This window comes from Muscardinus avellanarius (genome assembly GCF_963383645.1).
Source record: "Muscardinus avellanarius genome assembly, chromosome: 1".
NCBI classification, from domain to species: Eukaryota; Metazoa; Chordata; class Mammalia; order Rodentia; family Gliridae; genus Muscardinus; species Muscardinus avellanarius.
The window spans coordinates 80,145,555-80,168,951 of NC_137786.1; the positions used below are offsets into that span (position 1 = coordinate 80,145,555).

Genomic DNA, 23,397 nt, shown 5'->3' on the forward strand with positions numbered 1-23,397 from the left:
TGAAATTTATGAGCCCTTGTCTCAAAATTAAAAATATAAAGGGATAGGGATGTAGCTTAGTGATATGGTATTCACCTAGATGCATGAGGCCATGGGCTCAAAGCCTAGCACCCCCCAAGAGTCAATTATAAACCTGTATAGCACCCTTTTTACTCAGGAATATATGAACTGGAATAATTAGTATATTATGAGTTGACACATACTAGTGTCTCATCCTCCCAAGTACTGGGATTACAAGCATGTGCCACCATGCCCAGATTTCTGGTTCTTTGGTGGTTCTATAAGAATACTTCTAGAGTAAGAAAAACGTAAATATCTAAGATAAACATCACTTATAATTTAATAAAAGTTTAATTCATATCATGTCCATATAGTAACTGCTAAACCAGTAACAAAATAGACATCTCTTTATAATTACATAAAATAGTCACACAGAAAACAGAAGGAAGATAACATTTTAAAAGATAATATTTTTGTAATAAGCATATGGGGAGTTATAAATTGTTAGGCTTCATTCTTGTTAACTTATACAAATGCAAAATGTGAGAAATAACTTTTAAAGACTACATATCATATATTTAAAACATTTTAAATATAAAGTCAAAATGATGTGATAGATCAGTGACTTGTCACACTATAAATCTCATTGTACTTTTTGGATATAGTAATTTCACTGAGCAAGTGCCCAAGAGAATTCAATGCCAAGCTCGCTCATGCTCTTGCATGCTCTCCCCCACCCCTCTTTCTAATTTTCTGTTTGTTAGAACTCATTTTATTCTTCCCTTACTAGACTAATTTCCTTTCAGATAGGAACCATAGAAAAAAGTTTTTGAAGAAACTGAATTTGTTTCTAAGATTAGTATAGAGATATATAGATTCAATTAAAAATAGCTTTAAAAATGGCCTTTAGGTTCATTAGGATATAACAAAAATGTGAACTCCTATAGCTTTATAAAATGGGTATTTTTTGTTTATTAGAACAGTGTCTTTTTGTTTTGACTTCCATCTTGTATCTATTACAATATAGTTATGCACATTCTATACATAGACTGCCAGTTAGCTGATAGAATTAACTCTAGTCTTATGTTAATTGTTATATTGTTTATAGAAAAGATCAGATGTAATGTCCAATTTTTATGAAATTGTCATACAATTTTTAAATGGTCTCCATAGAATTTTTAGAAACTATTTCAGCCATTTCTTAACACACTTGGTTCATGGTTATACTGGCCAACTAAAGTATATTCTTTAAAAATAAATGTGTTATTTAGCAGGCAGCTGGCTATATGGCCATTTGTGAGATTTTATTTAAGTAAAAATGCAAGACATTCTCTAAGGTAGCCTCCTCTGCATTACAAACTTTTAGTCTTTGAAAAATGCATGAGTACTTTAGAAACCATGTAGCCTACACATATTTTATAAAAATCACAGAATGTGGGAGCGTAGACAGTTTATTATATATCTGAGAACATCAAAAGCCATGGTGTTTGATGTCATGTGGTCTAAAATAGGCCATGATATAAGGCTTCTCCCAGATGTCCTGAAGATTGCTCAGCCATCTAATTTTCTTTGTTATTTTCTTTCAATGGCAGCCACTTAATCAACTGGGTTTATTAACTCCCTATTGGATGAATAACAATGCAGTAGGCATATAGAGGGTTACAAAGGGAACTTCATGTTATATTTAAGGCCCTTGAGGTATTTATAATCTAATACCAGGCACTGGTAAGTGGGATATAAGAAGTATCTATAATTGTGCTTGTCAAAGAAGGTGATCAAACACATTCGTGTGTGTGTGTGTGTGTGTGTGTGTGTGTGTGTGTGTGTGAAGGAAATAAAAGTAACAGACATTGTGGATAATAAATTGTGGGGCAGAGACTTCTTTAGGAGTCAGGTGGTTTTTGGTTGGGAAAAATGGTAACCATGTGGCTTCAGGCAAAAGAATAACAGGCAATTGCCTGACTGGAGCTATTTGGTATAGGAACTGAGAGTGTATTAGTAGACGTTAGAATCATATTTACGAGGAGGACTGAAAACGACCACAAGCAGAAACATGACTAAGTGAAGAGTTCAGGAGAATGCTTTCTGTGGCTGTGGTTATATTTATAAATTAGATTAAGAAGAGGTTATGTGGGAGGGGAGGGTATTAAATGAAGAGTATTAAAGGCAATTAAGACCTGGACTTGAGCTATAGCTAAAAAAAAAAAAAAAAAAAAAAAAAAATTCAATTGAAGTTTTCGGATGACTCTCAGGGGGCTACACGACTCCATTCAACTTCACATCCAAATGTTGCATTAAGAAATCCTTAGGGAAAAGATTTACAAACATTTTGCCTGTTGTCATAGATACTTCAAGACTGAAAGAAGAAAAAATAATTCAAAGGGAACACGAGATGGCAGCAGTTTTATCATATAAAGAGAAAGACGGGGGGAAGAAAAACATTTGAAATTATTTTTAAAATAAAAAACAGGGGGCACCTTTTTCTTTATGTGCTGCTGCATTCCTTTTCCATACAGATTACTCAGTCATGGGTTTCACGCTTCACAGCACATCTGAGGTTCATTCTGACTATTGTAAAAATCCTACTCCATTACATGTGATTGTTTCCTAAAATAAAGCTGTTGCCATTTTCTGCAGATCACTGCTCCTCTGTGTTATCTGAGGCAGAAGAGTTCTGTGCGGTGCAAATTTGGTTTAAATGTTCCACCATCACTTTTTCTTCCTCTTCTAGTCTTTCATCCTTCCTCATTTCCCACCTAGAAGAAAAATCACACTTAGTATTCTTATAACTTCCAGGCTACAGTCAGTTATCCAAGGTTTCAAGAGGTAGTCGCTGGCTTATTAAGGTATAGGTTTTTGCATGTCTATTCACCACTGACTACCTCTAGGGCAGCACAATTCATTGGTATTGCTTCTGCAGGGTTGGCCAGGAGGGTGGAAGAGGAAAACAGAGTCAAACTTGGTCATCCACTCCAGGATTAATTTTAAAGTGTTTTTTTCAAATAAGGTTTATTTCCTAGATTTAAAAATCAACAGACCCCCCCCACAACACACACACACACACACACACACACACACACACACACACACACACACGGAAGAACATCTTGGTGGTTTAAAGTTGCAGGGAGGTTTGCCAGGAAAACCTTGGCAGCAAAACCATCAAACTAAGCTGAGTATACCTTAAGAGCAGGTCAGTATATTCCCAGAAAGAAGATCAGATTTGAAGCAATCAGGTTAAATCATCTTTAAAAAGCAGCAAATTGTCAGCAAGATCCCACAGAACATTCAATAATAAAAAAAGATTTAAAGACTACTCATTTTGCGTTATTAGGAAATATGGAACAAATGTTAGAATCTAGAACTATATTTGCATATGATTTATAATGTAAACATTATTCCAATAACCCAAATATGCTTAATCCTTTCTTTTCCTCCTTCCTCTCTTTTATTACACCACCTGCCCAGTACTTGCCAGGGCATATCCCAAAGAACTCAGCAGTCCAGCAGGAAAGTGTTTGCATGTATTTCCTTTCTCCTTTCCTTATTCCTATTTCTACCATCCTCTGTCCCTCGAGCTATCAATTAGAATATGCTTAGCAGGATAGGAATTATTTTTTTTTAACTTACTTTCTCTCTTTACTTCTTTCTCTTCCTTTCTCTTTCTCTTTCTACTTACTTCTTTCTCCTCCTCCTCCTCCTCCTCCTCCTCCTCCTCCTCCTTCTTCTTCTTCTTCTTCTTCTTCTTCTTCTTCTTCTTCTTTCTCTCTCTCTCTCTCTCTCTCTCTCTCTCTCTCTCTCTCTCTCTCTCTCTCTCCCCTTGGGATTTCCCAGTGCTTTGCCTCTGGCCTTTGTCCTTGGCTCCTTTTAGTTTTGTTTGTTTATTTATTTATTTATTTATTCATTCATTCATTTACTTATTTTTGGTAGTACTGGGGGTGGAACCCAGAGGCTTTCTACCTCCGGGCTATACTCCCAGACCTTTTTGTATATTTTATTTGGAAACAGGGTCTCACTAAGTTGCTGAGAGCCTCACTAAGTAGCTGAGGCTGGCTTCGAACCCATGGGATCTGCCTGTCTCAGCCTCCCAAGCGTGGGGTTTATAAGCGTGCACCACCACGCCGGGCTCTTTTAGTTTTATTTTGAGGAAGGCTCTCACTAAATTTCTTGGGCTGGCAAACTCACAATGCCCCTGCCTCAGCTTCCAGAGTAGATGGGATTATGGGTGTGCCATGTCTCCCAGCTGGGAGAGGGCTTTCAACAACAAACAAGCAGTTACTCTCTGGATGCCCTCCACAAGACCCCTATTCTATTATGGTCAAAATTCCTGGACAAAAAAGGGCAGTCATACATGAGGAAATCATATTGAGTTTGGGTAGGGTTTTTGGTCTTGATCATTGAAAAGAAAGCATAGTCACTGTACTTCCCTGCTCCCCCCAAAAAAACCTCTGTGAGAGATGCCTTTGTCTACACAGGTTTCTTTGATATATCATCAGCAGTGGTGTATATAAGAGAGGAGGACAGAAAGTCAGGTTAAAGGAGGATTATTTGAGCATTACACCTGGTTTGAATTTACACCTGGTTTTCATTTCTTTTTCACCTTCTACCTGAGATTCTCCTTACCTCCTAGCTCCAAACTTATCTGGATTTAAACACTGTTATTTCTGGCCTCCTTAGTTTTCCTGTATGTTTCCATGGTATTGGAGTGGGTCATTGGTCATATATCATACATGTTTTAATAATAACTTAATAATAACTTGAAAGACAAAGAGATTTTCAGTATCACACTGTTCAAAGCCATGTTACATGGGAAAATACTCCTAAAATTGATACTTTGGATTTATAATTTATGAGTATATTGTTTTATGGAATTTTATGATTAAAAATTCACTACCTAATTTATATAGGTAAACTTGAGTATCATTATTATGCATGTTAAATTGAACTCCTAAGAAGAAAAATAATGGAAACCACTTAATACTAACTTGCCCAGGATAGCCTCCAACTTTGATTTCGTATCTTTGTACCTCTAGCTCCTGGGTTGTGGGATTACAGCTGTGTACTACTGTGCCCAGATTCGGCATTGTTTAAACATTTGACATACCACTCTTTAAATTATCACCACAAGCCGGGCGTGGTGGCACACGCTTGTAATCCCCGCGCTTGGGAGGCAGAGACAGGAGGATCACGCAGGTTCGAAGCCAGCCGCACTGGCATAAGAGACCCTGTTTCCAAATAAAAATATAAAAATAGGTCTGGGAGTGTAGCCCAGAGGTAGAAGGGTTTCCAGGAACCGTAGTACCACCAGAATGATGATAATAATAATACATTATCACCACAAAATATTATTACAATTCTAAAGAGAGTCAACTGAGGCACAAAATATTAAAGTCATTTGCCCAGGTATCTTTGGATATGAACTCTGGAGTGTGGGCTTTGAAATGCAGTACTAACAATAGCTTTAAACCCACTTTACAGGTATCAGTCATTACTGTTAATAATAGTTTAAATATTTTATTTTCCAAAAGCTGTTGCTTGATTTGTGTTAGTTAATAAAAGAACTACCTAAAGATTATATGCCCCTATAAAAAAAAACTTAACAGGAAAAGTGAGGTTTGCCTTTCTTTCCTTCTATGCAAAGATGCCAATGTTGCCTGAGTGAATGAATTATTTTATGAATGTCAACAGAACAAAATACATAATATGCACATAAATATTTTGATCATTGTCTCTATTTGTGAAAATTGAAAGCAGTCTTTCTGCTTCATTAAAAAATCTATATAATTAATGTAATTTAAATAAATTGTATACATAATAGAATCCATGATAAGGATTTTCAAGCTTCATGAAAATTATAGGCACTTCACACTATAATCAAGATGATAGTAATTAATGATATTAGGCAAAGTTATTTACCTACTACAATCTTCTTTTATTTGCTTTGTATTTATTAAGAAGAAATCATTTCATAAGAGGATCAGAAATGATGACAAAGTTAGGTGGAAGGAGAACTACATTTTCTATAATAATTTTATTTTTATTTACTAAAAGCATTAGAAATTTGAAAGGTGTGCCTATCAGAAATATTGTTAAATTTCATACAAGTGTAAGTTTCAAGAGGAGTTATATTGCTAACAAAATGCAATAACAAGTAAAAAAACTGGAAAAAGTATCTAGCAATTTGTTAACCACAATTTATTAGGCAATATGTTTAAAATCTATATCCTTAGTTTCCCCTAGTATATTTAATATCTGTGGTGAAATCATGTCTCTACAAAAAACTAAAAAGTTGTGGAACCAGCTTATTCTAGCATTACACCTTTGTTTTTCCTGAGTTTGGTGGCTGTTTCTTGAACTATTGCTAAGACTCTCACCCCCCTGCCAAACACACATACTGGGCAAAGTTTTCCTGGAAGCTCTTAACTGGGGTAAGAGTAACTTAACTGGGGTAAGAAAACATGAAGGGCATTTTCTGCCGACACTATGTCTAGAGGCCCTACTGTGACTCAAGAAACAGGGATGGCAAACATCCTTTATGCAACAATCCCAGACAATGAAGAGTTGTCTTCCCCAAATGTCAATACTATCCACTCTGAGAAATATTTGCTCTAGAATATACACATAATATTGAATAGTTATGAGAATATGAAAATAGTAGGAATACCTATCTAATTTCTGATTTTAATTCAAATGGTTTTAGTTTTCACTGACTGAATTACTATTGCTGAGGAGTAGGAGTTTAGAAGTCAGGGTGAAGCTGGATTTATTTATTTTTTATTTTTTTATTTTTATTTTTTTGGTGGTACTGGAGTTCCTGGAAGCCCTTCTACCTCCGGGCTACACTCGCAGACCTATTTTATATATTTTTTTAAATTTGGAAACAGGGTCTCTTAAGCCAGCGAGGCTGGCTCTGAACCAGCGCGATCCTCCTGTCTCTGCCTCCCAAGCGCGGGGATTACAAGTGTGTGCCAGCATGCCCAGCTTAAACTGGTTTTAAATCCCTTAATAGCCTGTGTAGTCTTGGGCAAGCCAGATAAACTGTGCCTCGGTTCCCCTATAAAACAAGAACAATGATAGAGCCTATTCCATAGAGGTGTAGTGAAGATAAAATGATTAAGTGTATATAAAATATAAAGTAGTATGAGCATATCACAATGAATCTCATATGTATAATTAGAATGTTATCAATAAAAAACAAATGCAAAAACCATAAAATAATTTCAGATTCATAGTAAACACTCAGTGAATAATGACCATTCTTATGATAATCATGTTTATATTTATTGGATAAGTTCGCAAATAAGAGAAAACCTGGTTGTAGTGGGTTAAAAAAAAGTAACAAATTATTTTTCTCATATAACAAGAAATCTATAGTGAGTGACTGCCGGCCTTGGTTAAGTAGCTTCATCACCATGGGGCTGATGTCTCTGTGGCTCTCTTGTCCTTTAGCCATGGCTGTTATCAGGATGGTTGTAGTTTCAGTCATTGCATCCCTGTTCTGAGGCAGAAAGAAGGAGGAAGGCTGCATCCATCTCATGGTACAGGGCAACAACATCTTTCCCAGATTCCTCCAGTATCCTCCAGTGGATACTGGAGCCATACTGTTTGGTTTCACTCCTGACTCTGCCTCTTTCTATTTGTGTGATATTGAACAAATTTCTAAATTTCTTTGTGCACCAATAGTCTCACATGAAAAATAGGGACTGCTAGCAGTACACATCTCAATGCATTGTTCCAAAGGGTAAGGGAGTTATGAATGCCAAGTGCTTCATAAAGTATTGCTCTTATTTTATTAGAACCTATTTGTATCAAGTTGCTTCTCTCTTCAGCCCCCTACCTTGATGGTCTTTCTCTTGCTTTGTGTCCTTCACACCATTTTATCTGATAAATTCTCTTTTCTATAGCTAGACAGATAAAATGAAGTTGCTAAGCATTAGAATGGTTTCACTCACCATTCAGTTATACATGTCTATAATTGTGCGGTCTTTCTTCTTTTATGAAGGAGATGCTTCATGCTCATTTGCCCCACAGCTTAGCAGAGCCAAAGTTGTTTTTGTTTTCCTATAATCCCTTTGGAGTGTTTTTTAAACATAGTCTTTAACAATATCATATGGTCATATTATTGGTCTTTATCCTGAAACATCAATAAAATACTTGAATATAAAAATGTTATTTAAAATAGGTCTCCTGATTTAATGTGATTATTAAACATTTATGTAGCACTTTATATTTACAAAGTGCTTTGCAGTTATTTATTAGTTAATTGTACTGTTAAACAACATTAACCATCTGGCCAAATTAATTATTTCAAATTGTCCTACCACTTGGTAGCTAAGTGGTAAAAAGTGAAGTCACATTGAATTTTATTCTTCTAGGAAAATTCTTTTTGTCCTAATCTTCTACCCAGCTCAGTGCAGGCTAGCTTCCAAGGAAAGTTCAAATCATATGGAAAGACGACATCTCTGTTCTCTTCTTCCTACTGTTCTGTACATGTGAGCTTTTCTCAGGACCAGTCTGACTATCTCTTCTCCCTTGGAAACCCAATGTCTACTTCCACATACTCAGTTGTTGTTTCTATACCTCTAATTTCTATGTGTCCCCATGCCATAAAGCATTATCTATAAACTTCATTTTTCTCCCAAACTCTAAATTCAGTCTCTTGATGTTTATTTTCACTCTACTCCAATGTATTAGTATTAAGGGCATACGCATATGTATATACACATATACTGCATATACAAACATATGTATTATACACACATATATGTAAACATATGTATATTTAAATTATTCAAATTGACCATGACCCCTTGATAATAACATGGGGAATGAGGTTCACAACGTGTGATATGCTTTCACTCCCAGTCTGTCCAGTTAGCCATCAGTTAAAGGACTGCTCAGTCAGCATTTTCATTGCTGTGATCTAACACCTGACACACAAAACTTAAGAGGAAAAAAGGTTTATTTGTTTATGGGGCCAGAGATGTCACTCCACATAAACAGTCCATTCACCCAGCTTCCAAGCAGGACCTGGGCTACAGGTCCTCAGGGCATAATGGTGGGAAACAGAGAGAGGAAAGGGAGGGGTCAAGGGGCATATATGGTCCCCAAGACCACACCTGCAGGGACCCACCTCCAGCCATGCTCTGCCTTCAGAAGTCACATTTCCAGGGGCCCAACTCTGAGCGTGGCTGCCTCCAAAGCATGAGGCCCAAGGGCCATTTTACTTTTAAACCATAACAAGGACATTCTCACACTCATACCTTTCACGATGTCACCAGTCCACAATTCAGGTGCTGTGATTTCAGAGTCTGAACAGTGTAATATTCTCAAACTGCTCAGATCTCAAGCCTCCCGTCATTGCTACACCAAACCAACAATGGCCACCCTGACTGGAGAGTCCAGAATCGTTAGTCATTAGTGTTCTAGCTTCAAAGTAGTTCTGTTTAGCTGCTATTACCTTTCCTCAAGTAGAAAATTATTTTTCTTATTGCTTCCCAGCTTATATTTATCCACATTAACATTTCTGATTTTGCTATCCTCCTCACTGAAACTCCTTTCCATCTACCCCAAAACCGGCTCATTTTTCCCCAGATCCAGTCCACAGTTGACCTCCTTCACGCATACCTCCCTTCCTGTCTAATCCTAATGTGTCTGTTTCCTCTGAACTTTGTATTGAGTCTCTGAAGGAGTTAAATAATAGAAACCCTACAAAGGAGTTATGAGACCTGGCACATTTTTCAGCACGGGCTCTTAGAAATGAGCAAATAGCAAAATTTCACTTTGATAAAGAATCAGAGATATTTACAGACCTGTTATAACTCTATTTATTTATTTCTTCATGTTAATTAAGATATGTTAATTTAGGGGTAATTTCAATAGGAGAAAGGAAAGTTTTAAGGAATCGCATGCACCAAAATAAGTTCAATAAAAAATAAGAATAAAATATATTTGCTATTTTATTTTGTAATTCAAAGATAAGTTGGGATTCTCTTTTTAAATATTATGGAGATGTCCATGAAATGCAAAGGATGTTACATTTTATAAAAAATTATAAATATTATAAATGTTAGTCTCATCTTTTTCTCTGTAAGTTATAAAACAGGCACTTCTTAAAATAGGCAGATTATTATTCCAACTCTGCAAAAATTATTTCAATCTAATTGAACACTTTAACATACATAAAAAAGGTTCATTTATTTTGTGAAAATGTATTAGTTTACAAATATGGTATACTACTTAAAACCTCTAGAACCCAATGTTATATATAGAGAGATATATGCATAAATAACATAAAATTTATGGAAATGAATATGTAAAGATAAATATTTAAAATATGATTATTCCTATGAAAATTCATGTGTAATACTATAAAATATTATTACTTACTATCTTGAATTAATAGTGTGTTTGCTTGCTATGGCCAAAAATTTGTTATATGATTATGGTAACTAGTTATATATGCAGTTTATCTAGCCATTTCTGCAAGAATTCAAATGAATGTTCTTTTGCAAGATGGTTGATTTCTTTACTACTACATATGCACAAAAAGGAATCTTTTCAAGCTCAGGAGCAAGAAGCAAAACCCTTAATTTGAATTTATAGCCTTCGGAGACAATCTGCAGCACAACTCAACTGTCCAAGCATTTTATTTTAATTAACATGATTTGTTCTATATGTTTAAGTAGGAGAGTTATATACCAACAAATGGGACAACTAAGAATGTTAACGGTAACATTTTAAATAGTTATGGCTTAGGAAAAACATAAATGGAAGGCATAGCCATCAGTGGTAATGGAATCTGAACTTTTCCGTTAATAGTAAATCATCCATATCTCCGTAGAGACTTAATTTCCACCACTAGATTTTAAAAAAATTATAAGAGTTTAGCAAGAAGGCCAAGGTCATGCTATTTGACCAGCATTTAGTGCTGAAGTAGAAAATTGCCCTTTACTAAGAGAAGTGTCATGACTACTACATATTGCTAGAACCATATTGCTGGTTTTCCTCAGAGTAATGCATAATTTAGTGGATGAGAAGAAAAAAATGTCTTTTTTCCTTTAAGCTTGATACCTCTGGCACCCCCATGGTCTAAAGCAGCCTCGATTGACTCCCTGGGTCTGAGATTCTGCGATACAACCCAGTAAAGGAGTAGTGGGGACTGAGATACCACAGACTCGAGATCCAGAGCACCTTAAGTGAAGTCTTGGTGACCCAAGCAAAGAATCCAGAGAAGGCACAAACTTCCGAAATCATGGGAAAGAGGAATAATAAGGGAGCAATGAATGCCCACAACCCCACAACATCAGAACCTGATAAAACAGAAATTCAGAGATTTCTAGAAGATCAAATCAGGAAAATAACTGTAGAAATAATAGAGGTGTTTTGAAAAGAATTCAGAGAGAGCCAAAAAGAGATAAAGGATGCAATTAATGAAGTAAAGGCCTCAATTCAAAGTACAAACAACCGATTAGACCACATGGAGAACAGAATCTCGCTCTTAGAAGATGATCACTCCAAAAATGAACGCATAGTTTCTAATTTAGAAAAAAAAATCCGACAGCAGGAATCTGACATTGAAGAAATATGGGCCCATTTTAAGAGAGCTAACCTAAGAATAATTGGAATAGAGGAGGGAAAAGAAGGTGAAACCGAAGGGATCAACAATCTCTTCAAGGAAGTAATAGCAGAAAATTTTCCAAACAGAGAGCAAGAGGTTGATACACAGGTCCAGAAAACTTATAGAACTCCCTTTAGACAGGATCGGAGAAGAGGATCCCCACGCCACATAATTGTCAAAATGACCAATGTGGAAGCCAAGCAGAGAATCTTAAAGGCAACAAAAACAAAGGGACAAGTGACATTCAGAGGCAAACCAATTAGAATCACTTCAGACTTCCCAAACCAAGTCATGAGAGCCAGAAGGGCTTGGAGTAACATATTCCAAACTCTGAAAGAAAACAACTTCCAGCCAAAAATTTCCTACCCAGCAAAACTTTCTATCAAATTAGATGGAAAAATAAGAAGCTTCCATGACAAACAGAAACTGAAGGAATTTATGTCTTCAAAACCGGCGCTAGAGAAAATACTCAAAGAGATTAACTACAAAGAAGAAATAGGTAACACACACCAAAACCAGAGAAACAAGATTTTCCATCCAATAGACAACTAAGATTGGTTATCTGTGGAGATTCATTATTTATGTTAGTCTTTTACCTATCTCTAAATTGTATTGTTTGCTTTCATTGTTGCTCATTTTTAGGATTTCTAGTTGGAATATTAATATACCTTCAGACATAGCATTTGGAAATATTTTATCCCATTCTATCAGTAACTTTTAACTCTGTTTACATTGTCTTTGGATATACAATTTTTTTTTATTTTTTAGGGAGTTTGTTTACCCTTCTGTTGCCTGTGCCATTGAAATCATATCCTAGAAATCACTGCCAATTTCAATGTTGTGAGGTTTTATGACCCAGCTTTTCTTCTAAAAGTTTATAGTCTTAAGATCTATATTTAGGTCATTTATCTATTTTGAGTTAATGTTTGTATATGGGATTAGGTAAGGGTCCAATTTTATTCTTCTTCATGTAATTATTATTTTTCAACAATATTTAGTTAAAAGATTATTATTTCCCCCACCAAATGTTCGTGGAAACCTTGTCAAAAATAACTTGACAATATAGGGAAGAATTTATCTCTAGGCTTTTATTTAACTCCAATGGTTTATATATCTGCCTTTAGAACAGTACTACACTGTTTCAATTATTGTAGCTTTATATGGTTTGAAATCAGAAAATATACACCTTCTCGCTTTGTTCTTTTTTGAGATCATTTTGGGTATCTAGAGTTCATATTCCATATTAGGATAGATTTTTTCTGAAAAATAAATAAATGTATGATAGTTTCACCAAAAAAAAAAAAGAAAAAAATATTTTCTGGTAAGAAAGAAAGCAAAAAGAAATATCGAAATGTTATCTTTAAGTTATCAAAAGCTTGGTATCAGATAAATGAAACTGTTATGTGAGATTATCATTGTTAATTTTGGATAAATTGCTATAATACTAGATGTCAACCACTAAGCCAAGCATGGGAAGGAGGGATGGGGAGAGAATGGGTGGGGATCGGGTAGGGGCTAACTGGGCGATGTGTGCATGTATGTCTACAAAAGTTTTTTTTTTATCCCATTATGATGTATGAATACAGTGCACCAATAAAAACAATAATAAAAATAATAATTTGTATCCATTCTGCATGTGTCCAAAATTAATTGGTGGGGAAAAATGGTCTCTCCGACCCAATGGTACCAGGCCATAATTGGAAGAACTGAGCTGAGTGTATTTCAGACTCACTAGAGTTGAGATACCATCACTTTTGCAGTGATGGCAGATTGGAGACCTCTCAACGTAATTGTCATCATTTCAGGATGGTGTAGCCCTTCCTTGATTCCTTCCCTCACTCTTGGGAAGCTAACCTCTAACCCCTATTTTCATGCTGACATTAAGGAGGTTGAGAGGTAGGTCTGGCTCAGTAGAGAAGAGGCTGACATTATGCTCTCAGTATTCCCAAGACAGGCAAAAAGGAAGGTTAGAACTGTTACTTTATTCAATGCTTGCAAAAACTTTTCTAGGACTGGGTGGGTAGTTATGAGGAAATAAGGTTTATAGAAAGTAACTTTCTAATAATCCAGAAATGACAATGTTTGGCAAATAATAGGTGTTCAGTAAATATTGAATGAAATACTTAACAGTCAAAAAATTTTAGCAGAGTTAAATTTTTTTGTGTGTGTGATATTGAGGATGAAACCCAGAGGCATTCTATCTCCAAGCTACACCTCCAGCCCTATTTTTTATTCTTTATTTTGAAACAGGGTCTCACTAAGTTGCAAAGAGGCTCACTAAGTAGCTGAGGCTGGCTGGCTGAGAACAGGATCCTCCTGTCCCAGCCTCCAAAATGCTGGGATTATAAGCATGCTCCACCATGCCCAGCACCAGAGTTAACTTTTCTCCACAATAAAATCTAGATTTCCCAACTTTCCTAAACACATACATTTTTTAAATAAATTATTGAGCTACTAAATTAAGGCTATTACTTGGGTTCTCTTCTTTCTTTTTCTCTTTCTCTCTTTCTTTCTTTCTTTCTTTCTTTCTTTCTTTCTTTCTTTCTTTCTTTCTTTTTGGTGGTATTGGGGCTCCTGGAAGCTCGCTCTTTCTTTCTTTCTTTCTTTCTTTCTTTCTTTCTTTCTTTCTTTCTTTCTTTCTTTCTTTCTTTCTTTCTTTCTTTCTTTCTGGTGGTATTGGGGTTCCTGGAAGCCCTTCTACCTCTGGGCTACACTCCCAAAGCTATTTTATACTTTTTTATTTGGAAACAGGGTCTCATAAGCCAGTGAGGCTGGCTTCGAACCTGCGTGATCCTCCTGTCTCCGCCTCCCAAGCGCACAGATTACAAGCGTGTGCCACCACACCCGGCTGGGTTCTCTTCTTTCTGAATCGTATTCTATTCCCTTAAATTTGATTATGGCCATGTGATGACTAACTCTAGCCAATGGATATGTGTTCATGCCTTTTTCTGTATAGGCTATTAAGAGGACATACAGATAAAGCAGAAGAATTCTTAAGATATCCTAGTATGTATATATATTTGTTTATTTATTTATTTATTTTGGTATTTGGGATTGACCCAAGGGCATTCTACCTCACAGCCATACTCCCAGCCCTATTTTGAAACAGGGTCTCACTAAATTGCAGAGGACCTCACAAGTTTCTGAGGCAGGCCGTAAACCTTCGATCTTCCTGTACCAGCCTCCCAAGTACTGGGATTACAAGTGTGAGCCACCACGCCCAGCTAATATATTTAGAATAAAGACATAAAAAAGGACACTAGAAAATGCAACTCAATATATTTTAACATTGAGTGTTAGGCCCAGGCTTGTATGCAAGATGGTCATAAGAGTCTCACACATTGGGAGATATTTGTTATACAATGGATAGAAAATAAATACATAATAAAAATAAGTGGAAATCATTTATATGCAAAATTTTAACTATAGGGGCAAAGTACGTTATAGTGGAAAATACTTGGAGATCTTTTTGTATGCTCCTTGATTTTACAGAAATGGTTGCCCCAGAGGTTTTTACTTGTACAAGGTAACAGGCCAATCTGGAACATGAACTCAAAACTCTTGATTTTTTCTGGAATTCATTGTTACTGTGCCATACGAGCTACTATAATAGACTGGTTCCACTAAGGCTCAGAGACAGGGCTATCATTTTTGCAAAATGTCTGAAAATTAGATAAAATGGTGGAATGTCAGAATGAAGATCTATTAATTGGCTGAAGAATGACTGCAAACAAATCTCATTTTCTTAATACTTTTGGTTTTGAACTGACTACCTCTGTGAGTTCCTTATTTATGATTTTTTCATTGTTCAAATGCAGTGGTATGCAGAAAAAAGCATATAAAGTTTTAGAGCCAGATTAGAATTTTACTTTGGTTCCCTTTTTTTATTCACTTTGTTGACCCTAAGTAACTATCTTAAACTAGTTTGGCTTCAGTATTTTTATCTGCAAAGAGAAAAATGGAGGATTTAGGAAGCAAACAGTTCAAATAACACTACAGAAATTTGTGAAGGTATTATTACCACTTTTACTAACCTGTATGAGGAGAGAGGAGGGTAGAGAGAGGTGGGATGCAGAAAGAAATACACTAGAAGCTATGTGTATGTATGCTTGTATCACATAGAACCGCACTATGATGTATAATTGCAGCACACTAATAAAAGTTTAAAAATAATACCTCATTTTCAAGGTCATTGGGAAAATTAAGCTACTTAAGGTAAAGCTCTTGGCACTGAGCTTTCATACAAGAGATATTCTATAGTTGGTAGGTAGAGTATCATCATTTCTCAAAATGCTTTGCTTTCTATATGTGGAGTAATTTTTAGTAAAAAAATTAAATTCTAAAATAATTTACAAAATTATTTTAATTTTGTATTTATTTACTTCTGTGGGACTGAGGATTGAACCAAGAGGCACTCTATCTCCAAGTTAGAGGTAGCCCTTTTTATTTTTTATTTTGAAAGAGGGTCTCACTAAGCTGAGACCTAGCTGCTGAGAGTCTAGCTAGATTGTTGTGGTTGTTCTTGAACCTGAAATCCTCCTGTCTTAGCCTCTCAAGTACTGGGATGATAGGCATACACCACTATTCCCAGCTATTTTAACTTTTTAAAAGTATATTAAAGAAATGTGAAAAATTTTGCAAAATTCCTCCATCGTGCCCTTCCATTTATGAGGGCAAATGCCATCAGAAACTGATGCAAGGTGAAAGATGCCCGGGATGTTTGCCGAATGCTTTTATAAATGTTCTAGGTGCTGTCATTATATGATAAAGCCACTGAAAATATCACAGTGGAGACAGCTTAACGTCCACTCCATGTTGTTGAGAGCTTCAGCTAGAATACTCAAAGATTGGGGGATGCTCATATGAGACATCTATGTTCACATGTTTAGCTGGTGACATAGGTTATCTGGAGGACCTTTAACTAAGATGGTCATCAAGAACATCTACATGTGGTCTTTCCATGTGACTTGGACTTCCTCTCAGCATGGCAGTTTCTAGTTAATCAAGCTTGTTACATTATAGTTCAAGGTTCAAACAACAGTGTCTTGCTTCATAAGCTGCACTACCTTTTATGGGCTAACCTAAAAAAATTACCTTTTTCTAACCTTTATTATATTGGCTTACAAATTTAAGGAAAATAAAATTAGGCCTTACCTTTTTTTTTTTGGTACTGGAGGTTGAATCCTGAGACATTCTAACTCTGAGCTACATCCCCATTCCTATTTCATTTTTAATTTTGAAATAGGATTTTGATAAATAGCTATGGAATCTTGCTAATTTGCAAAGCTAGCCTTGAACTTGTGATCCTCCGATCTCAGCCTTCCAAGTACTTGCACCATCATGCCTGGCTAGGATTCACCTCTTCATGGGTGAATCATGGGTGAATATTCTAGCAGAGTTCTAGAATATCTTGTGAGACACATAATAGTGGTACAATAATCTTTGGAAAATACAATTCTAGCATACACAGAGAAGGGAAGGAAACACCCTTGGATAGATGGAAAAACCTCAGCAGAGTGAGCAAAATAGAGGCTTCCTAAACATATTTACACACACCTCTGTGAATCATTACAGCCCATTGGTTTTCATTATCATGTTCATGTGTATGTGTGTGTTACTGAAGATTGAACCCAAAGTGTTCTAGTTTTGAGCTACACCCAAGTCCTTTTTGTTTTTTATTTTATTTTGAAACATAGTCATGCTAAGTTTCCCGGGCTGGCCTCAAACCTGTGATCCTCCTGTCTTAGCCTCCCAAGTACTGGGATTATAGGTATGTACCGCTATGCCCAGCTTATCACAAATGAATAGTTTATTACACATTTAAGGATAAAAATAAAATAGAGCCAGGCCAATACTTTAGCCAATGGAAGTCCAAGCTTTGGCAGAATCCCAAATAGTAACATCAAGTTTAAGATAAATTGAAATTCTAAGAACATTTTGCTTGCATTCCTTCCTTATTTCTAATTTAATAAATGCTTCCCAGAATGAAGTTTGCAAATCAAAGTAAATACACATATATATTTAAAATGCTTACTTATTCCCTTTTGGATTCTGTGTCAATTGTGTACATTTCATAAATATAAACATAAGACATATTTGCTAAGGAATTACATTTGTTGATGTGGCAGCCTCATGGCTTGAAGTATAAAAAATTCATACCTTGTCAATTATGAATTGCATTTCCCCATTTGTATAGAATATGGAACTTGTTTGAGTACTAGCTAAAAACATATGTGATACTATTTCAGATGTGAGTCTTGCCAGAAAAACCATCAGCCCCATTCTGCCTTAAGAGGTCAAATAACATCTGAAAACGAAAATCTTATTAAATACAATTTTGTCATTTGCTTATTTATTTAGCCTTTTTTCTTACTACATCAATTACCAGCCCTATCACTTCATCCTTTTTTTTAGTTGAATGTCATAATGTAAAGGTAGCACAAATATCCTTTAATACATACAGATTTTTAAAATTTTAAAAATCTTCCTTCCAAAACAGAATCTACATACTGACTTCCATAGCTATCACCCTGAGTATCCCATTCTTATCTCACCACCACCCTGGATGAACATCTTTGGTATCTATCATGATAAATACCAAAGAAAACACAGACTTGCTCCAAAAAGTTATACCATGTTTCTAGCCCCTGTTTATAAGGGATTTTTCAGGAGCACTCTCATTGTAGAACACAAGCCCTAAATGGTGGTCCTACTCAGATCACTGGTATTCTTTTTTTTTTTGGTGGTACTGGGGGTGGAACCCAGAGGCTTTCTACCTTCGGGCTATACTCCCAGACCTTTTTTATATTTTATTTGGAAACAGGGTCTCACTAAGTTGCTGAGAGCCTCACTAAGTAGCTGAGGCTGGCTTCGAACCTGTGCGATCCTCCTGTTTCAGCCTCCCGAGTGCAGGGATTATAAGCGTGCACCACCACGCCCGGCTAGATCACTGGTATTCTCCCTGAAAAAAAAATCCTACACACGCAGTCAATTTAATTAGATACTAGCTCTCTGCTATATCTTTCCAATGATCTTACCCATTATTTCTTATACCCTAAAATCCTATCATTTGCCAAAAAATAGATTATTTTTCCAAACATTCTTGGCTCATTGCTTCCAGATGTGTTTGTTACCCAGTGTTCTTCTTCAACTGCTTATAAACATTTTAACATATGTCATCACAGCTTAAGATGTGATTTGCCTAATAATGTTTTATTTTTTCAGTAGGTACACTAGTTATTGCCATAAACAGAAAATTCTGACAGCTCCAGGGGTTTTTGGTACTAGAGAAAGTCAAGCACTATGATACCTCCTTCTGTGACTCCCAAGAGAATAAACCACAACTACTTAGTACTGTTAAAGATGTCCTTGGCTGGTTCCATAGTCTGGCAATTGTAAATTATATGGATGTCCATCAACAGATGAATGGATTTCAAAACTATGGAACATGTACACATGGAATTTTACTCACCCATAAAAAAGAACAAAATTATGTCATTTACAGGGAAATGAATGGAACCAGAGAACATTATGCTAAGTGAGATTAGTCAGTCAAAAAAAGTAAAAAAAATTGGATACTCTCCCTAATATGTGGAAGCTAGTGAGAAAATGAGTCATAGGAGAGACTCTAAACTAAGAAGGAGAAACCTTAGATGAGCAAATAAGGTGACCTAATTGAGGGGGATGGGAGGGGGAAGAAGGAAACTCCCTAATGTATATGATGTACATTCACAAACTTATCAATCAGTAAACCAAACATGAGAAGGAGGGAATGGGGAGAGAATTGGAGAAGGGCTAAATGAGTGATGTGTGCACGTATGCCTCTACCATCTTGCCCCATTAAGATGTATGATTACAATGCACCAATAAAGAAAATCAAGATATCCTTCACCACTCACAGAACTTTCTTCCTGATCATCACAGTCCCACACATTGCACTTTATTTCTCTTCTGATTTTTTCTCCCCAATTTAAATTCTAACATCAAATGTACACACACACACACACACACACACACACACACACACACACACACACTTGATTGTATTAGTGCTGGAGATGTAACCCAAGACATCCTGCATGCTAAGTATGTGCTTTACCACTGAGCTACATACTTAACTATGCAAATTCAAGGTAGAATAACTGTCTATATGTAGGGAAATATCATGGAAGCATTTAAAAATATTTGATATTGAGATACTTAGGAAGCAAAATCATTTCAATTTCTTCTATCTTTTCTCCCATCTCATTTGCCATAACCTATAAATTTGGCCCAAATGTAGCAAGTCTAATTCAGTTATAGACAGATTATATTCCAAGATTATCCTCACTAATGTCTAAATTTATGTCATGAGTCCCTGATACTGTATTACAACTCTGATTTCTATATCAAATTTATTAAATTTCCATTGTTGCTAAAATCCTTCATTGGTTCAGCAGTATGCAATAGTACTGGTAATGTGTATAATGTCTATTGATATTTTATATGCTTGACTTCATTGAAAATCCAGTCATTGACAACCAGGCTTTTGCCAGCCCTTTCATTTATAAGCAATAGGATATACTCAAGAGGGTCTTACCAAACAATTTAAAATTGTTATTTAAAAATGCAAAAAGCCTCTCATAGACCAATTCTTTTTCAACACTAGTTAGAAAATAAACGATGCCCAAAGAATACTTCAGGAATATAGCATATTAATGACCCCATGGAATAAACATTTGGCCATCAAAAAGTACTGAGTTTGAAAAATTGCTTTTTCTTACCCTTAACATGGCTTCATACAACATAAACAGATTCATTACTGCTGAGACGCTGCATCTCTAATATCATTTTCACGGAATTTGAATATACCTCTGTAGAATCCAGATTAGCTGTCTCAGTAAGTAACTATGACCTTACCATTACTAGTATTGATAAGAAGTTCCCATTTGAAAGCATACCAGGAAAATTATTATGCAATATCCCCACCCTCAGCAAACACATAAAAATATAAATACACACACATACATGAGTGAATAAGAAAACATAAGAAAATGATAATATTAATTTAGAAAATGTGTAATCTTCAGCTTTGTGATTCAGATATTTACCCAACTCTAACAAATGTTATGATACCATTGAATTGCTTTTGAAATCTAGGAAAATATTACTAATCAAATTTTATGAGGAAAAAGTTAACCTAATTATGAAATGAAACTAAGTCATCAAGTAAAGGAATACTGTGAATAGTCATTAACCTTAAATTTTCTGTTACATGGATGCAGAAAGATTCCAGATAAAAGACTCAGATTGTATGCTGGCAAATAGTTCACCTAACCTGCTCCTAAATTCTGCAGCTTCCTTTCTTAGGTTTTCTTTTTAAAATAATTTAAATTTGTAATCTATTTCCATTCATTTTCTTTTGCTGGAACACAGCATTGCTTTGCGGTATAAAAATTGAAATGATGAAGTATAACCTTTTCTTCATGGAGACGAGACATTTTTAAGACTCTCTAAATTCTTCTAAGTCCGAAATCCTGGATGTTGTGTTTTGGAGTCTTTTAATTCTGGGGTGGGAAAGTGAAAAGGATCATATTGCTGTATGATCTTTGACTGCAGTGTCTACTCTTGAAGCTCCGAGCCATGACTCTGCCTATGGTCAAATGACAGGGTGAGGGTGGTACTACAATTTTCTGGGCAATGGTAATTAGTTTAAACTTTTTCAAAAACTCCTTAGCTACTATTTTGGTGTAGGTAGTATTTTTATTTATTTATTTTTTATTGGTGCATTGTAATCATACATCTTGATCTAATTCAGGCTGGTAAAGGCATACATGCACACAGCACTCATTGAGCCCTCCAGCAGTCCCCACCCCGCTCCTTCTCTCTCTTCACCTTCCCGTGCTCAATACAGTGCTTGGCACTGAAAAGCCTGTATATATACATCATGTCCATTGAAGTGTATCCTTCTTCAAATCTTCCTCCCCCCTCCAGTCTCCCTTAGGTTTCCTCCTTCACTCTACTAAGGTTTCTCTTCCTTTGTCTGGAGTCCCTCCTGTGTCCCAATTTCTCCCTAGCTTCTGCATATGAGGGACAACATCCAACCTTTCATTTTATGTGACTAATCTCACTTAGCATAATATTTCCAGTTCCATTCATTTCCCTGCAAATGATATAATTTTGTTCTTCTTTATGGTTGAGTAGAATTCCTTTGTGTATATATCTCATAATTTTATAATCCATTCGTCTTTTGATGGACATCTCGGCTGGTTTCATAGTTTGGCCATTATGAATTGTGCAGCTATAAACAAAGATATGCAGCCAGGCGCAGTGGCACACGCTTATAATCCCTGCTTGGGAGGCGGAGACAAGAGGATCGTGCAGGTTCGAAGCCAGCCATGCTGGCTTAAGAGACCTTGTTTCCAAATTTAAAAGTATAAAAAAAATAGGTCTAGGAGTGTAGCCTGGAGGTAGAAGGGTTTCCAGGAACCCCAGTACCACCAACAAAACAAAACAAAACACAGATATGCATACATTACTATTGTAAACTGGTTAATGCTTAGCTACTTTGTTAATAATTATTATAAGCTATATAAAACTTCATTAAACAGATCACTGAACAAAATATTTACTATGTAGAAATAATATTTTTTGTTGTTATTGGGATTGAACCCAGGCACATTCTACCTCTGAGCTATACCTCGTCCTATTTATTTATTTGTTTGTTTGTTTATTTTGAAACAAGATCTTGCTAAGTTGGTAAAGGTCTTGATAGGTTGCTGAGGCTGGCCTCAAGCCTATGATCCTCCTGTCTCAGCCTCCTAAGTACTGGGATTACAGGTGTGTGCCACCACACATGGCTTGAAATAAATATTTTTGAGTGCCTACCAAGCACAGAAGATAAGGTAGTAAATATGATAATTTTTAACTTTTTTTTAAAGAAACTTACATTTAGTGACAAATTTTGGATGAGTAATCAAATCAACAAATTAATAAATGGTAGTATTGTAAAAGTCAGTATTAAGATTTCTATATTTAATTAAGTTTTATAGTGTTCTATATGTAGATCCTACATATTTGGATAGAATTATTCTTAGAAAGGCCATCCTGTGTATATTGCTATTACTCACAGAATTTTCCCTACTATCTCTTCTGTTTCTTATTAAAATAGTCATGTTTTTCAGGTCTTTCATAGCCTTACTGATTTCTGTTTAAGAAGATTTTACTTGGGGTTTTCTAACTTTCCCTACTGCTGTTTCTGTTTCTGTTTCTGTTTCTGTTTCTGTTTCTCTCTCTCTCTCTCTCTCTCTCTCTCTCTCTCTCTCTCTCATTTATGATATTTATGATTTGGGTCTTATTGTACTATGGAAACTCTAGAACAAAGTTAAATAAGAAGATTGGGAATTGTGTTCACCCTTGATTTTATTGAGAGTTCTGGTGTTACCATCAATATTACATGATATGATTTCTCTTCATAGATATCAGTTTTTATGAGAAGGAAGTATACTTCTTCCATTTTCTCCCCTTTAGATGTTGTTAGGAATGAATTTTAAGTTCTTAATTTTTTATTTCACTCTTATAGTATGACTTTAAGTAGTTTTTTCCAAAAATGGCATTTGGTGCTATAATTTTTAATTCTTGAAAAATAGAGTCTTGCTGTTATCACATATAATTAATGTCTAGGAGGAAAAAGTTCTTAGGTTACAACTTTTCTCCTTTGAATGTTGTATACAAATGGGAATGCAAAATGATATAAAAGTTAGACATATACCTCCCATATGACTATATCCCACTGCTAG

At 35.6% G+C, this 23,397-nt stretch overlaps 1 protein-coding gene across 3 annotated transcripts in view; it reads right to left on the reverse strand.

The window, feature by feature from the left end:
* Positions 1-2,638: 2,638 nt before the first annotated feature.
* KIAA0825 overlaps positions 2,639-23,397 on the reverse strand; it is a gene marked incomplete at both ends in the record, with an annotated part of 378,820 nt that continues 358,061 nt past the window's right edge. For all 3 annotated transcript variants that reach the window (XM_080697642.1, XM_080697640.1, XM_080697641.1), the window contains one exon: positions 2,639-2,756. In XM_080697642.1, coding sequence (XP_080553768.1) covers positions 2,639-2,756 — 118 coding nt within the window. The remainder of the gene's footprint in view (positions 2,757-23,397) is intronic.